This window comes from Pholis gunnellus (genome assembly GCF_910591455.1).
Source record: "Pholis gunnellus genome assembly, chromosome: 17".
Lineage (NCBI taxonomy): Eukaryota > Metazoa > Chordata > Actinopteri > Perciformes > Pholidae > Pholis > Pholis gunnellus.
The window spans coordinates 14,299,506-14,316,405 of record NC_136544.1 but is presented as its reverse complement, the minus strand read 5'-3'; the positions used below and the strand labels follow the sequence as shown (position 1 = coordinate 14,316,405).

The following is a 16,900-nucleotide window of genomic DNA, read 5'->3' as shown; positions in this document are numbered from 1 at the left end:
TTTTGCATCCCAGTTCTGTTTTGTGTACATCCAAAATCAAGCACGAGGTTCTTTAACTTAATGAGACACGAAAAACACTGCAATTGTTGTAGTTTTTACTTGATATCAGCCGTTCGCTCCGTCTACGTTCTGCTGCTGCTCCTGTAACCTCAGGACGCCGACGTCGGCACATCCTCACACCGATCCGAGGCCTTGTCTGGAGCTCAGGACTCGTCTTCTCCGACCTCCCTTACTAAAAAGGAGGAAAACACACTTATGCATTCGAGTAATTAGTGCTAATCAGCCATGCATGGACCTAGCAGGCAGCCATATTGATTTCAGAGACTAATCAAGGAAAAGCCTAATGACATGGCAATTAAAATGCTTCAGAACGTGAATTACACCTGCCATTAAATGCTATGGGATCCAGTGTAGTAGAAAATGATCTAAAGTGTGGTCTTCTGCAGTCACAGCTGATGAATTCACACAGTCTTTGTTCATCTTAAGCTACTCTGCAGGCCGAGTCTGTACATGTATTTATGAGGGGAGACGGTTCATGCAGTCCTTTAAACAAGGAACATTTACATTATTGCAACAGTAATACTAAAAAGAATTATCCAAGAAATTATATATTTACAACTTTAATCTTTATTTCTTTAAAATAAGATAAAAGAAAATTTGCTATTATCAATAATACAAGTACAAAAAAATGTATGAGAACACAGAAGAATATACAGCACAGAGCATGACAGTGACAGCTTAGGGAAACATATATGGTTCAGACTGATAAAGATCCTTGGTATATCATGAAAAATAGACAAAACAAGTGGGCTGGTCAATGGAAGACTGGAGATAAACAAGAAAAAGATTGAAAAATAACCAAATGTAGTCAACTTGGCACCAACAAACCTGCTCTTTCCAGTTTCAGCCAAAATGCTCGAAAACATTCTCCAATAAATAAGGCACTACAATGGGCCCAAAAGCAGGAAAAGAGTGTGTGAGTATGAGTATCTGTGTGTGTGTGTGTGTGCATGTGAATAATCTGATTAAGTGGACCACAACTGATGATAAACTTTCACATTTTATATCATGCATAAATACTTATTCATCTTAAAATCACTCTTAAGATATTTCTTAATAAACAATGGCATTAATGGGAATTTAGAAGGACGCCAACGTACCGACATCCATATTTAACATTTAACAAACAGTTAAAGCAAAACACAGCTTGTGACAAAAAAAAAGAAACAAACAAATGATGTGCTGGTTGATAACCTTTTTATGTTTACCTACGGTGAGGGAGCTGACTGATGCTGCATCACACAGACAGACAGACATGACTGTATGTGCGTCGCATGTTGGCATGCTTGTCAATGGCAGACAATGTAGTGATCAAGTGCAATAATGAACTATAAGCACTGCTAAAAAACATCAAACTTAGAAGTAAAAGTTGATTATAACATGTTATTGGTTAAGGCAAAACTGACAATGAAAGATATTAAGTGTAAGTCGTTTCTGTTTGGCAGATGCCTTAATGTTTGGCACCACAAAGAAAAACCACAAAAGTTAACCGTAAGATCTGGAAGCAGGTCAAATCTAGATGCAGCCCATGAAGAAGAATCCAACATCTCTTCACTCTCTTTGTCAGCGACAGTGAGACGATAGTGTTTTGTTAATGAGGCAATAAACTGACATGAACAGTCCATTCAGCCGCCGACAGTCACTGAAAATAAAGTCCCTCTGGCAGGCTTTTAAGTTTCTATCCCACCTGTGAGATGGAGATGGATGGAGTGGAGGGCTGGAGTGATGGAAGACTGTCATTGATGGTCAAAGTCTCATAGCAAATTAATTACACCCAGTTGAGGGTCAACTGCAGCGAGGCTGCTGGCGTCTACATCTCGTGGGCGGCAAGATGATGTTCTGGCATACCGTTGGCATGAGCCACCACCGTGTTGTTTTCATTGAGGCGCCTCACACGGTACATTTCATAGTGGATGCTGCTGGTGATGTCCTTAATGTTCTGCATATGGGTCCTGGAAGAAACATACACACCCATTAGAAACCAGTAGAAGAGGTGGACACACCTCAAAACCTCTCCACTCAAAAGAACGGGTTTTGATGATTGTTACTTTCTTGGATGTTTGACCTTCACAGTGCAGAGCATTTACTGTTTATTGAGCTTGAATTTAGTTTTTTTCACATTTATCTGCTGCACACTGAGAATGTACTTTTCAATGAAGTAGGAGAGGTCTTGTGTCCAGCAGTTACATTTTGTTATTGGATATATTTGCGTATTCATTCAGACTCTGGATTCTTTTAAGGGGTTTAAGCATTATAAAGCACTTTAAGATTTATTTATTTTTGGCATTCTTTGCTTTTATTAGACAGATGACAGCATCGAGCTTGAATTCTTCAACTCAACATATGAACTTTTTTGTGGAATAACCATATCAAACAAATTACATTTCATAAAACACACACTGACACAAGGCTGCATGAAAACAGAAACATTTAAGACCAAGACAAAATGATATGGAGACAAGATTCCCTCACCTGATGAGGAGATCCCGTAAATAGGCAAACTCACAGTGAGCTATGTTCTCAACTAAAGGAGACAGAAAAGTCACGAGTTATCAGAAATAACTGAAAGTGAGCTAATACACACAAACAGGACAGGATGACAGCTGTGAGGTAAGCTTTGGTGCTATTACATTTTCCTAAACAGTCCACTAGGTGGAATCAGTGATCTCAGTGTGACGTCCCTGTAGACCAAGAGTTGCTGTTTGTTGTCTCAACACTCAAATGCCATCAGCCATTGCAGAACTCTAGAGAGTCCTCCTGAAGAGATAAGTGAGTGAGTGTGTGTGTGTGTGTGTGTGTGTGTGTGTGTGTGTGTGTGTGTGTGTGCGTGTGTCTGCACAGCACTATCTGCAGGAAATGAAAGTTAATGAGACACTTGATAGAGAGATGGTGCCTCCTGTCTGGACTGGATAACATAATTAAATATTGAAAGATGAATCCTGCAGAATGGATGTTAACAAAACACAACACTATACTTGTACACTATTGGCCAACTGATAAAGCAGAACAAACAACAACAAACTACACAAACAGCTAGGTTAGTTTTTTTTAATAAATTTGAGCAAAATGTACGTACATCCTATGAGAGCATCCATAGTGTATCCTTTGTGGTACGGGGGGGGGGGGGACCAAGCTAACACATCAGGCCTCTTCAGACAGACTGTGTCTGCTAGAGGTCTGAACCAGCTGTATGGCACACGACACCAGTCTGCACACTGAATGGAGCATTGTTTCATTGACTGACTGTCTCAGTGAAGTCTTTACCAGTCTCCCTTTTGTCTTTTCTTCTCAACAAAACCCCCTCTGGGTTAGTTATGTACCCACTGAGATGTTCTGTACTGGAAGTGTCTCTTCCAAACAATTTAAATAGGGACAACACAAAAGTGAAATAGGTAAGAAGAGGGGAGAGAGTTATACCTTCAATGGTTCCCCACTTGGTCTTCCTCCCCAGCAGCCTCCTGCCATTGACCTGGTACTCCTGGTCGCTGCCCACAACAGCAAATGGGATCATCTCCTGCTCACAGGTTGAGTATCAACAGACAACGGAGTCAGAAATTATTCATTTTAAGTACATTAAAAATGACTGAATGGTTCAGGATGGCAGTGCTCCGTCAGAGCATAAATGAGGATAATAGAGTCGCAACTCCTGCCACGTGTGTAATTGCTTTGAAAGTTTTTCGCTCACCCTGATCTTCTCGTTGATCATTCTGTCCTCGGCATCCTCGTCAAATTCTTTCTGAGGGTACACGTCAATCCCGTTGGCTCGCAGCTCTTCCCTGATCTGGTGAGAGCATGTTCAAACATAAAGGTTACGTTCACATTACAGGGCTTAATGCTCAATTACATTTCTGTTCACATTCAGGTTTGAAGTGACCCAGATCTGGAGTTGTTGAAGTCTGGGGACTGTCAACATATTGCTCAATTAAACAGATCTGGGTTCCCCATTACAAAGATGATACACCTAAATCAAAACATATGACTTTGCATGACTGGATGTGTAGCGTTACTGCTCGATAGGGTGAGCGATCTGCACCTGTGCAATGAAGTATTGACTTGGAAAAACAATATGACCGTTTGCATGACCAGTGACTGGATTTAGGACCACATATGAAAATGGCCGAGATCTGGTTGGAAAAAATCTGATGCAAAAGAGCACATCTATGTCACTTGAGTCACGGATTAGGGCCTTGTGATGTGAACATAGCCAAAGAGAAACAACAAACTTTGAACCCACTATAGATTTGAAAGGATACAAACTAAGGCCTTTAATTGCAGGAGTAATTAGACGGACGTGCTTGATGCAGTCTTGAGAGACATCAAACAAATGTACCTAAATCTGCACAGTGTACAGATTAAGGCAGTATTAACACTAATCTACCTTCTAATCTTCTCCAAAAGTTTGGGCTTAGTGGTTAATCGATGTCTGTATACAAACAAAACCTCACAAGATGGATGCCTACCATGCGCACACACCAGGTCTGCCATGCACCGACACAAGCAAACACACACACACAAGCATGCACACATAAACCAGGGGGTTTATGCCGCTAATGAGAGGAGGGGAAATCCTGAGATCCTTGCAGACTGCCAATAAAAACATACAAATGAACGGCTGCAGCCTTATTAACCGCGTAGAGGAAGTGTAGAAAGTAAAGGGTAAAGAAAGAGACAGATGCTCTTGAGCGCCTGCTGGAGTCGAGACATGTTTTGTGACTGTCCAGAGAGCGAGGGGAAAGTGCAACTACAGGAACTTATCTCTGGTTACTGCTCCACAAACATGGAAAAATGCACGCATGAAGAGGGAGAAGAAGAAAAAAAGAGCATGTTTCTAGATTACAGATTAATGGCAGAAAAAAGAAAGAAAGAAATTTTAGATACAGTAAAACAGAAATCTATTAAAAGAATAAACAAAAGAGGAAATGGCACCAGAAAAATGTTACCTTCTTTTTGAAGAAGTCCCTCTCCTCCAGGGTGAGTGTATCGGCCTTGGCGATGACCGGGACAATGTTGACCACCTTACTGAGACGTCTCATGAATTCTACATCAAGAGGCCGCAGACTGAGACGGGGAGAGACAAGAAAACAAGAAAGATGACATGAGTTGTAACAGAACTCCTCCACTAGGGGGCAGATGTTTCCAACAATTCACCCAGATGGAGGAACTCCTGTACCTAACAACATACAGTATTAGCAGTTCAAACTGTTGTACCCATGACCTGATCATACTTTATACGCGTGAACATCTATTTGATGAGGTTGAAAGGAGTTGTGGTCAGTTTGAGTGTCCCGCAGCTTGACAAAAGCATCTGCATGTGGTTATGGTAGAGGATTCTGGCCTGGCTAACAACACTTTGACAAATACCAGCTATTGTTAACAAGGAGTCTCATGCACTTATGCAAGAGCACACTCATAAAAAGACAAAAGTGCAAAATTGATTGCATGCTCCCAGACACCCACACGGACTCTGTGTCTCTCTCGTCCTTCCTTCCTCTCTCCCATTAGACTTTTTAAGGCAATCCTTGAGCAGCTGCTGGCCAGCCCATGTGATATCTGCAGAGTTGGATCAACATGAAACCTTGCTGGATGGGGCACGGAGACAGGGGGCCTTTTCACACCAGCCCCCTGCCAGAGTAAAGACAGGTCCATGACACAAAAATTAATTGAGGTGCAGCACATGAATGGTGCTGATGATCAACGGTGTGTGTGTGTGTGTCTTTGTGTGTGTGCTCAAACGAGGCTAACAATCCACAGCTGCCTTCAACATTTTCCCCAAGACCGGCCGCAGCACTCGACTAGAGTAACACAAAAGCAAAAGCTATAACATGCTCTGTGAAAATATGACTTGATGGACATATGAGACTGTTTGCACTCTGCTCCTAATTTCTTCTGCTAGTGTACGCCAACCCCCTGAGCTGCGAAACAGCGAGGCGCTGAACCAACACAGTGTGGAGAGGGACGGCAGTTTATGCAGTTCGATCAGAGCCAGATGTACGTCCCGGTAATAGATCCAGGGAGTGAAACTCGGGACATTGTGCTGCTGCAGGGCCTGGCGAGAGCAGCCCATCTTTCCTGTGTGTGCGTGTGTGTGTGTGCGTGTGGTGTTCTGGGATATGTTGCATCGTGCTGCGGAAATGTGTGTGGGCGTGTGTTCAATATGAGGGGTAAGAAATGTTTCACATTGACTCACCAAGAAGCTTGAGAACAAACAAAAAGTCTGTATCTTTATATGAACTGTCAGCACATGCTCAATGGCTGCATCTCTTAGTCGATGCTCAACAGTGACAGTGGCAGTTGTTGAAGTTTCAGGTTTTTTGTGATTCTTTTCTCAGCTAAGGACACAGCAATACGCCAACAAAGGCAGGGAAGAAGAAGTCTACAAGCTAGTGAACATGAATGTTGAAGATGCAAGGTCCGAAATATATTTGCAAATAGTTTACAAGGAAGGAAATGCATTCAACGCTTTTGTTAGACCTGAAAGATCTCAATGTGTTTTAATGAGTGAAGCTCAATGTTTACTCCACAGTACACCGTAGCTTCATCTATAATATTCATACATTCGTGGTTTCAATCTGAAAGTGAACAAGTGTATTCGCCAAAATGTTTTTATTTCAAAGCGTCCATCATCTCGTGTGTTGTGCTCTCATATCTACATTTAAGCACGTTTGCATGTGTCCTTACCAGTGTCCGGTCGGGGGGATGAAGTATATGCAGCAGTGGACTCTGGAGTCTGGAATCCTTTTCTTCCTGTTGATGTTGATCTCCTCCTGCAGGTACGCCTCGTACTGGTCATTAATGAACTTCATGATGGGCTGCCAGCTAGTTCATGGCAGGGATGGATTGAGGGAACGATGAGGGAGGAGTGGAAAGGGAAGAGATGAGGAAAGGAGGAAGCAACACCGAGGTAAAAAGAGGAAAAGAAGGAGAAGGAGAAGATGGGTAAAAGGAGGAAAGAAGAGGAAGATAAGGATATAGAGAGGCAGAGAACAGGAAAAGTAAGGAGAAAGGGAGGGGTATCTGGTTAGACACTATTTAAATATTTCACTATGTCGTCAATGCAGTGATGGTAAAATAGTAGTGTACCAGTTCTCATTGTTGATCTGGTCTCCAAAACCTGGTGTGTCAATGACTGTCAGCTTCATTCTCACTCCCTTCTCCTCGATGTCTGCACACAAAGAAATACACTTTAATGTCAAAAACATTCTTTGGACTTTATAAACTACTATTTAACCACGCGCTAGAGATGCAAAATAAATGTAGCATGATTCCGCAACTGCACAGCTGCCAAAAATTAGAAAATGGGCTGGTTTTATGAGGCTAAGAATACAGTATAATCAAAGGTTGTTTCATCCAAGATTACAGTAATTAAAGAAAATTACAATTAAAGAAAAGTAGAGCGAAATAAGGATACGGTACTGTAAATGTTTGGAGCGACTACACAAGCAGTATGTAAGAGAAAAGTGTAAACAGAGGGAAAGAGAGAAAAAAAAAAAATCTTAGTGGCAGGAGAATGAGATGAGTGGATTTAGGCAAATAGATGACAGAAAACAGGTAAAAAGAAGGGACCGAGAGAAGAGTTGAGGGGTTCAAGAGGGCCATACCATGACTGATGGACTTTATTTCGATTGTTTTGGGGATCTTCTCCTGGCCTGTAGCCAGCACCGACTTACGGCTGACTTTAGACTTGAACAGCGTGTTCATCAGAGTAGACTTTCCCAGGCCACTCTGTCCTGTAAGCAAAAACACAGTCAGAGAGGCAGACAGTGAGACAGATACACACAACAGTCCACACACTGCGACATTGGTGCCATAAAAAAAAACTCAAGCAAGACCCATTATTTGGACAGTTGGGACTATTCCACGCTGTCAGTTGACAGTGACAAGCTGCAGGTGTACGCCAGCACTAACACTGTCAGAAAAGCCTTTAATACACATGACTTCAACCCAAACACACCATCAATAAGACACATACGATCCGTGGTAAACCAGTTTTTATTCTAAAACAATCAGAAGGCTTGGATTATTGTGCACGAAGCAACCTGAAATAAAGAATCCCCCTCCAGACCTATAGTAAATGCTACCTTGAGTTTTTAATTCTGGGTGATACTGAACCAGAAAAGAATAGACGTAAATATGAAACCTTCATTCATAATATTTGCACACACATATAATCTATACAAATGCGTGAATGGCTGTCGTTTTCTTGGATAGGACACGATAACACAGTCTTGAATTTCACGTTGCAGTTAGCTGATAAAAGGCTCCCCAAATGGATGAGATGAATCGAGGTTGACTTTAGTGTAGAAGAACCAGCAAGACTCACTCAAGACTCTCCAAGTCATCATATTTGTTGATATGGACAGGACCCTCTGTGACTCCTGCACACCATGCTAACATCACCACGGGTTAATGAAGAGGAGTTTGGAGGGGCCCACTGGGCAGCGAACATTCACAGTTCAACTTCAGGTTAAATCAACATGGAAACCTTTACTGATTTATGGAGACGGAAAACTCCGACACAGTCGCATGTTCTGTACAAGAAGCACATGGATCTGTACAACCGGTATGGAAGCCAACAGCTGCATTGCTTCCTGCACGACTGCTCTTAAAGCGGCGGTACATAACGTCACCTAAACATGGAAACCAAGTTTGTTCAGTTTTGTTTACCATTGACTCCACAACTTTATTTAAATCAGTCTCCAGCCTGAGGCTGCTTCTAAAACAAACTTTTTTTTAATGAGAGGATGAAACACAAGACCAACCGGCGCGACATCATCCAGAGGAGACGTGCAGTATGGAGGCTGTGTGGGTTTGTCTAGTGTTGAGGTGTGTATGTGTAATTAGCTCCTGTTTTAAAAGGTGTCTGATCACAGTGATGAGGGCTTAGTGAGAAAGAGCGTTTTAAGTGGCTGCTTATAAAAATAAGTTTGAGGCCTCCATCTTCTGCCATGATTAGAGAGAAAACTATCATACTTCAATTACAAGACACATTTTAGTACAGCTGACTGACGATGCTTTGAGACACACGTTTAAGTGTAATGGTAACGAGTTGATAAAAAAAAATTGTGAAATTGACTTTAGAGTCTTGATGACAAGGCTCACAGAATGAGAAAGAAAAAAGTATCTCTGTGACTAAAAATCGACCTTTTCAGTGTGCAGTACGTAGAACATTCTTGCCTTGTGGAAACCGCTCTGACACATTCATTCTCGCTCAAACTAAATCTGGACAATATGACTGAAACATTAGCTGGTGAGCACATGCGCTACTTACCCACAACCATGATGTTGAGCTCAAAACCCTGCTTCATGGCCTTCCTCCTCATCTGCTCCAGAATAGCGTCAATGCCCACGTAACTGAAGTCCACCCCGGGGCCACCGGCCTTCTCCCCGTACGGCGCCCCCACTGCTGGGGCCACCATAGCATCAGGCACCACCGCCTCAGACATGGCACTGCTGCTGTAGCTGGGAATCACCTCGGGCCCTGGTTTGAAAGAGAGAGAGAGAAAGAAGGTTAGAAGGAATGAGATGAGGTGTGATAAGAGGAGATTAAGGGTGTGAAGCGAATGAGGATGGATAGAAGTGGCAGATAAATGAAGAACCTAAGAAAACACCTGTTGAATAAGGAACAATTTATTGTACTAAACTGCCAAAATGCACAAAAACCTAAAACAATACGAGATTTTGGGAAAAAATAGAACTTATTGGCAGGGAGTTTGGTGAGAGGATCAATGCCACCTCACATCTGAAGGGAGGAAGTTATTGGTCACAGCCAAAATTGGTACAAAACCCTCCAGAAAACTGCAAATTGATGCATTTAGACTTTGTTTTTTGTATGTATTAATCAAGTAAGATACGTGTTAATAAACAGTGAGCCTCAGAGTTGCTGGTCGGTGGATTTTAGTATCTTTGGACAGAGTCCGGCTGGCTGTTTCCTCCTGGTTGAAGTCTTTGTGCTAAGCTAAGTGGCTCTTGGCTGTAGCCTTATATTTAACGGATGAATATAAGAATCGTGTCGGATTTCCTCATCTAACTTTTCGAAAGAAAGCAAATAAGTGTATTTCACAAGATGCTGCTCATCAGTGCTTTGGATGCACCTGTCGAAAGACTGGAGCGGACGTGATGAATGAATCCGGTTAGTTGTTTTAGCTTGCTTTTTATTCCAACAACACACACACACCCCTGTTAAAAAACACCTCCTGACTTTCAAACAGCGGGAGAGGCTGGTCTCATGCCAATACAGACTTTTGACTCAACAGAAAACTATTAGAAAATATACCATGTCGAATTAAAGTACTTTGCACTTGGCAGGAGGTTATCCCTGCAGTTTGTTTTGATAATGATTAGCTTAGCCTGTGGAATGCCTTCGGACATGTGTCCAATTGTAAGACAAATATTAAACTTTTAAAATGCTCACCGAGGTCTGCTGACACCGTTAACGGCCTCCAATAAGCACGCAGCAAGTGGCTGAACCATAACAATATGTTAAGTCAGCGTAGGTGAAGAATTTACAGTGTGTATGGACAGTACTTCATGTAGCTGCTCCCCCCCCACAAGGCCTCCCTTTCCCCTCGCTCTCCACAGTGCTGTGTTACTGTCCTGTTAATGTGAGAGTGGAAAAGAGGGAGACTGAAACCTGATCCGCTCATCCAGTTAGCCCTGGTCTCTCTCACACACACACACAGACACACAGAGAGAGCACATGCTTGCGTTTGTGCATTTAAACACAGTGGACTACTTTTCTAATGTGCTCCATTGTGTGTGTGTGTGTGTGTGTGTGTGTGTAGGTGTGTGTAGGTGTGTGTAGGTGTGTGTGCCCTAGAGACCCACCTATGGAAGCAGCTCTCCTGGCCTCATTCACCACTTCCCCATCCTGTTCCAGCAGTCAGTCAGCAACTTACTGCGACATACTGCCCTCCACCTCTCCCCTCCACCTCCCACATTCCCATACCTCTGCTCGTGTCTTCTCTCTCTCAGCCTCACCCTTTCCTCTCTCCACACACTGATCCTGTCCAATCTCTCCCGTCTTCATTTTCCCCTCTCCAGTCCATCTCTTGGTTTTCTTTTGCGTCTCCTGTTGGACTCCCCAGTCTTCTTTTAGTCCGACATTACATCTTTGCCTTCTTTCTCCCTCCCACAGCTCATCTGGCTTTTATCTTTAACATTACATTTGTTCTCCCTTTTTCTAAACTCCCCTGAAGTCACTCCTTTTACTGCCTTTATCTCTACCTCGCAAAACCCGTTTCTTTTTATCCTCTGCTGGCCACTTTTCATGTCAAGCTCCCTCGCTGCTCCGCCAACACTTCTCTGATAGCTATGTGCTGTAAACAGAGATGTTGGCCAGGGGCTAGCTCACCTTGACAGGCGAGCATGCGACAACCGAGCCTCGCCTGAGGCGGGATGCCAGCAAAGCATCAAAGGGAATGGACATGAAATGAATGGGGTTAACAGACACTTGAGATAAAGTAGAGAGCTCAAATATCACCCAAAAGCAGCTACACCTGCAAAACACTAAAATAAAATAACCCTCCTTCTCTGTTAATATGATGTCAGAGACATCTCAAAGCTGAAGCAATGTTTTATTTTACAATTCTAATGCAAAACATTCAACTGCTCTAGTTTCTCTATTGTAAGAATTAGCTGCATTTCTTTTTGATAGTGAACTGAACATCTTTGGACCGTTGGACAAACAGTTGAAGACATCACCCTGGACTTTAGGTAAATTGTGATGAACATGGCTCACTATTTGATTAATTGATCAAAAATAATCATCTTATTAATTGATAAAGGAATCTATCATTTGTTGCAGCACTACATCTTGATACCTAGAAGTAATCCTTCTCCAATTCTGAAACCACACCTCTTATTTTATAATCAGTTCGAGCTTAAAAAGGGAAGAAAATGAACAGTAATGTATTTGATCTAGATTCACCTGATCCAGACTTTAAGGCTAAGTTAAAGTGGCTCGGTGATCTGGCACATTTTATTTTTGATGGGTTTATGTGTCCAAACCAATACAGGAACCTGTATTTGATATAAGGTCTTGTACTGAAATAAGTGTCCCATTTCCTTGTTTGAGTACAGGGTACTGCGAACAATACCACCCACATCTATTGTATTAACAAGCTGTTCTGTTTAACAAATAGTAAGCACACACTGGTCTCCCAGTGTGGGTGGAAAAACTTCTAAAGCCACCAAAACACAGAATGGAGGCGAGACAGAACGATGTCCGTGTATCCTGCATCTCAACTAGCTGGTTACCCAGACAGAAGCAGCAACACCCTTCAGAGCATCGTTAACCGTCTTTCATGAGGACACGCCGCCAGTTTGCCCGAGCCAAAGTAGAGTCAAATACTGTAAAAGACTTGGCAAACATACAACACACACACTGAAGAACACAAAGTGCCGGAGCATTACTGTGGGAAACACAGCTCGACCAACAACGGAAATCAATCACCTTCATTACAGGTAGTAAACCGTTTCAGACCTGTGTCGTCAATTTCAGTAAACTACAAACACAACAAGTGAAGCTTAACGTGTCAATTCTGTCGTTTAGAGTAAAACCCAGACGGGTGAAGGACTCAGGAACTGTGAAACATCTGGATAAACTGACCATTTATCAGACCGAGGCATTCATACCTGCAGCTCTTCCATGATGTGCTTCCAAAGTGCTGTTGACCTATAATGGTTCTTAGCCAGTAAAAAGAGGTGTCAGGAGACAGCAGGTTGGAGCATGAACCTATAGATGACATCTGACCTCCACATGATCAATGTCTGGCCCTGGTGGCAAATGGAGACATTTAAGATAAGCTACCTACAAAGATCAATAAGGGATTGGAAAGGATTTAGATTGGATAAAATGCTATCAAACACAATCCCAATCGATGACACAATGTAATCATCCCACAGCAACCCTGCAGAACTGTTCCAACAAGAGCTTAAAAGCAAACAGTGTTTAGTGACATTAACTTTATCACCGGAGGCCCAATAAAATGGCCTTTAAACCATCTTTAACTTCTTAAACCAAAATTATACCTCAAGACCTCGTAACATGTCAGGGAAATGCCGGTCTGATCCGACCACACCCACACAGTCCTAATAGAGCAGATTCGCTTTGTTAGAGTTAAACTAAGTAAATAACAGCTAGGAGTATTTGTTCCAAAACTTAGATTTTTATTGTTGAGCTATAAATTCCCTCACAATGTCTTACACATCAATAATGTCTGCCATCCAGCATTGATTTAAGAGTTAATCTTCCCTCAGCTCTACTCTGAAAGGTTTTTTCCCTGTATCAGTTCTAGTTGTGGGATTTTCCTTTTAGTCTGTAAGAAAGCAAAATTAATTTTAGAAATTGGAAAGCATAAAAATGACTCACTGGACTTGCTGTGATCCTGTTTTCAATTACAGGCACTAAAGAACGTTTTGTTTTTTTCCTTGCTTCCAGCAGCATCAGATTACTTTGCTTTCTGTAAACATGGCCGACAGTCTCCTATAGCACAAAGTATTTTGAAGGGGAGAACAGAGGAGACACGAGAGCAACGAGGAGAAAGTCAAAGCAGCAAGAAAAGATGTAGTCAAGAAGAAGGAGGAAGGGGATAAGCATGAGATAAAGAGAAGAAGCAAAAAGGAAAAGGACTATTGAGTAGGGAGAGGTAAAAAAGATAAGGCCAGGAAAAAGAGGACAGAGGAAGGAGGAGGAGGGGAGGAAACAGGGAAAAGGAGAGTAGCATTTGTGATTTATTCCACTTTTGGATCATTCCTCACTAACTACACAGAGGCCTTCAAACAGGGATGTAGTTAAACAGGTCTCTTTACGCTGCCTTTTTAAAGAAAAGAAGACAATAGAAGAGCTATGCCTGTGACTGTTGTCTATGTTTAGTGGCGATGTGGTCAAAACCACTGAGCCATGCCTCAGCTGTCCTGGGTGTTGATCTTGACAGCATGGCGAGCAGGTCAGAGGTCATGTTCCCAGTTTAGGTTAAAAAAAAAGAAAAAAGAAGAAGAGTGGCGCTGAGGTTCTACCCTCTATGACAAACCAGTGGTTTGACCCTCTGTACAAACCGACTTAAAATCACAAGAGAGGAATCCAGAGAAGTAAAAAAAAGGACTGGAAACTTAGACCGAGAGAAGTTGATATGCAGGAGAGTGATTCATTCAAAGAAAACTCTTTAAAACTCTGATAAGTCTTTGTTTAGACATTTATAGGACTGGATGAAAAGAGCAAGTACCACCTATTTTATTCCATTTCTATGAGCCATGATATACCGTAATGTTTTCTTTAGCAGGAGTACCGTCAACACTTTTAGCATGACTCGTCAAGACGCAATGTTGTTTACACCCATTATTAGGAACACACTGTTGGCCATTGCTGTGGTTTGTTTTAATTACTGTAATACTACTAATCAAGACATTAAGAGCGCAATTACTTTGAAAGTGAAGTTTTTGTGGCTGACCGCAGTACAGGTCCTCCACTGTTCACAATCCCTTAAAGTGGGGAGGTGGCTTGAGCTCACTTATTTCATGTCAAGTCATTCTTGAGCTCCATGTCAAACACACGTTACAGTACTAATCCACCAAATGGGTCGTTTGCATCTTTGCTCGGGTTTAAAATCTTTTTTATGGGACGTCTTTGAAAACATCTGCTCCTCTTGTCCTTTATTTACATTCCCAGACGGGACAAAGAAGCTTTGCATCTCGTCTCATCCGTTTGTTTTGACGCTGACTCAGATGCTTCTCCAGAAGTTTGTGGGCTGCTGCACATCTTATTCAATGTGATTAAATCAAGAAAAGGTTTTCTGTGAGGCCTTTCAAATTTGATTTCCCCCAAGGAGGAAGACATGGTACAAACACAATTGAGGAAAGAATAAAGTGCATGAGGCCATTAAATTACTTTGAACTGGGGCTTCAACAGCCCTCCAGCACAGAATCAATAAGATACCACAGACCACATGGCCCAGGGGAGGAGTATAAACACATACATACACCCAAACACTGTTTCCCACCCTCTGACAGTGAATCTCTTAATAAAAAGGGGGAAATTGGAGTGGTGGCAGTGCAAACATGGTCTGTTGTGTAATTAAAGTCGCAGTGTTTGTGCAGCAAGGCCCAGTTCCCAGAGTCTTACTTGTTCAGCTCTCTGGAGAAATCTGCCCTTTGACCCCTGCAGGGTCCCACTCGCTCATCGTGTCACCTGGCACTGGACACAGAGTGTGCATCCGTCTGGGTGTCATATGTGGGATTCACTTTCCTCTGTTCATGACGTGTGATGTCATGTGTACACTATACAGTATTTTGTACGCATGTTTGTAAGGGCATACATGATAACCTACTAAGTGTTAATTCAACCATGGTTCTTTCAGTCTACAAGGCCCAGGTTTTATTCAGTCAGTGCAAACGTTGCTTTGCAGACGTTTGAGAAATGTTGGTAAATTGCAGTAATGATAGTAGAAGACCACAGGTTCGTCTAGACTGCCAGAGGAATGTGTTCAGCCTCCACACGGTGGTTGTGCACAACAGAGAGCTGTTGTCTTTTCAGGCTTTTTAACAACCTCTGACACAGAGGAGCTCACGAGAAAAGGGTTCTTGAACTGCAACAAAGTGCACTTTGCATGCTTTAATCCATTATCATGAAAAACAAGAGTGCTTAACCTTAACGGACCAACTTCTGAATCAAAGGCTCATTTATTTAATTTCTAACTCAACATCTACATTTAAGGAAAGCAATTCCACCGAACTACAACATTCCTGTAATTGACAGAATTTTTAAGCATTACAAAACAATATTCTAGCCCAAAGCAACTGCTAAACATTAACCCCCGAGTATGATTACACAAAAGCTAACAGTCAGGAAGTTGCCAATTTTCCGAGGTTCTTTGAAAACTGGCTGAATAATAACTTGGCTAACTATTATCTGCTAGCTGCTCACTGACAGGAGTTGTTGAAGTCATTAGCCAGGCTGTGGTAGCTAGCCAGTGTAGTTCTTAATCTTAGTGAGCGGGTCAAAGTGTATCAGTGAAATGCTTGGCTGACAGCAAGCGTGGGTCTACGGGGCCAGAGGGCTCAGGAATCCGACCTCTGTCCTCACACAGACCTCACATCAGCGGCAACAGTCACAAGATGTGAAACTCGAAAAAAAAAACAAGATTCTCACATTCAGCTGTACGTCGGTATGCATCGGAACATGACAGCAATTTTTTTATTTTTTATTATTAATATCAGTATGATTAAACATTTAGACACTATTCCTCTTGAAATATTTCCACATCGTATAATACTCAGAGGTGAGCAGTCAGTGAAAGGCATGGCGGGTGTTCAGTTACACCTTGGACAACCTATGGTAAATGTGAAAAGGCCCATTGTTGTGGTTCCTGAAAGCAGCGTGATAACATCAGCTCTTAAAAAAAAGCTGGAGTCATTTAACGCCTGCTAACAAAAAAGGTACAGTCTCTCAATTTAAGAGGTCAACTTTGTTTCAATGTTAAGACGAGGAGTCTCAAGGTCTCCAAGGCTCCTAAAAAAATGTTCTGTGTATGTGCACGGACACACATCTATTGTTCTATTGACAACAACAAGCAGGAATCCTTAGGCTCTTTGACACACTTCACAATCAGTGTGTGCGTGTGCATGTGCGTGTGTCATAAAGCCCGTCACTCTGGTCCTCTCCAGGCCTCAGGAGTGTTATTTATGGACTGTGACTGACCCACATACAAAGCTCAAGAGTACAATAGAAGACAATACCTTCAGAAGACCCAACTACTGACGATGATTATTTGCTCAGTCCCGATAAGAGTTCGACATGATTTCCTGCTCTGACATTTGACAAAGTGTGATTCCCTTTTCATTAAGT

General features: G+C 42.2%; 1 protein-coding gene across 5 annotated transcripts in view; it reads right to left on the bottom strand.

Annotated features, from left to right (window-relative positions):
* Window positions 1-616: 616 nt before the first annotated feature.
* LOC306709394 (septin-9-like) overlaps window positions 617-16,900 on the bottom strand; it is a 75,559-nt gene continuing 59,275 nt past the window's right edge. For 4 of the 5 annotated variants that reach the window (XM_079177500.1, XM_079177501.1, XM_079177502.1 and 1 more), the window contains 9 exons: window positions 9,329-9,538; window positions 7,659-7,787; window positions 7,141-7,222; window positions 6,739-6,876; window positions 5,001-5,118; window positions 3,746-3,841; window positions 3,478-3,574; window positions 2,533-2,584; window positions 617-2,012 (listed from right to left, as the gene is read on the bottom strand). In XM_079177500.1, coding sequence (XP_079033626.1) covers window positions 1,871-2,012; window positions 2,533-2,584; window positions 3,478-3,574; window positions 3,746-3,841; window positions 5,001-5,118; window positions 6,739-6,876; window positions 7,141-7,222; window positions 7,659-7,787; window positions 9,329-9,538 — 1,064 coding nt within the window. In that variant the 3' untranslated portion in view covers window positions 617-1,870. Of the gene's footprint in view, window positions 2,013-2,532; window positions 2,585-3,477; window positions 3,575-3,745; window positions 3,842-5,000; window positions 5,119-6,738; window positions 6,877-7,140; window positions 7,223-7,658; window positions 7,788-9,328; window positions 9,539-10,471; window positions 10,489-16,900 lie in introns of those variants that run through there. The other variant, XM_079177503.1, reaches the window with a different exon arrangement.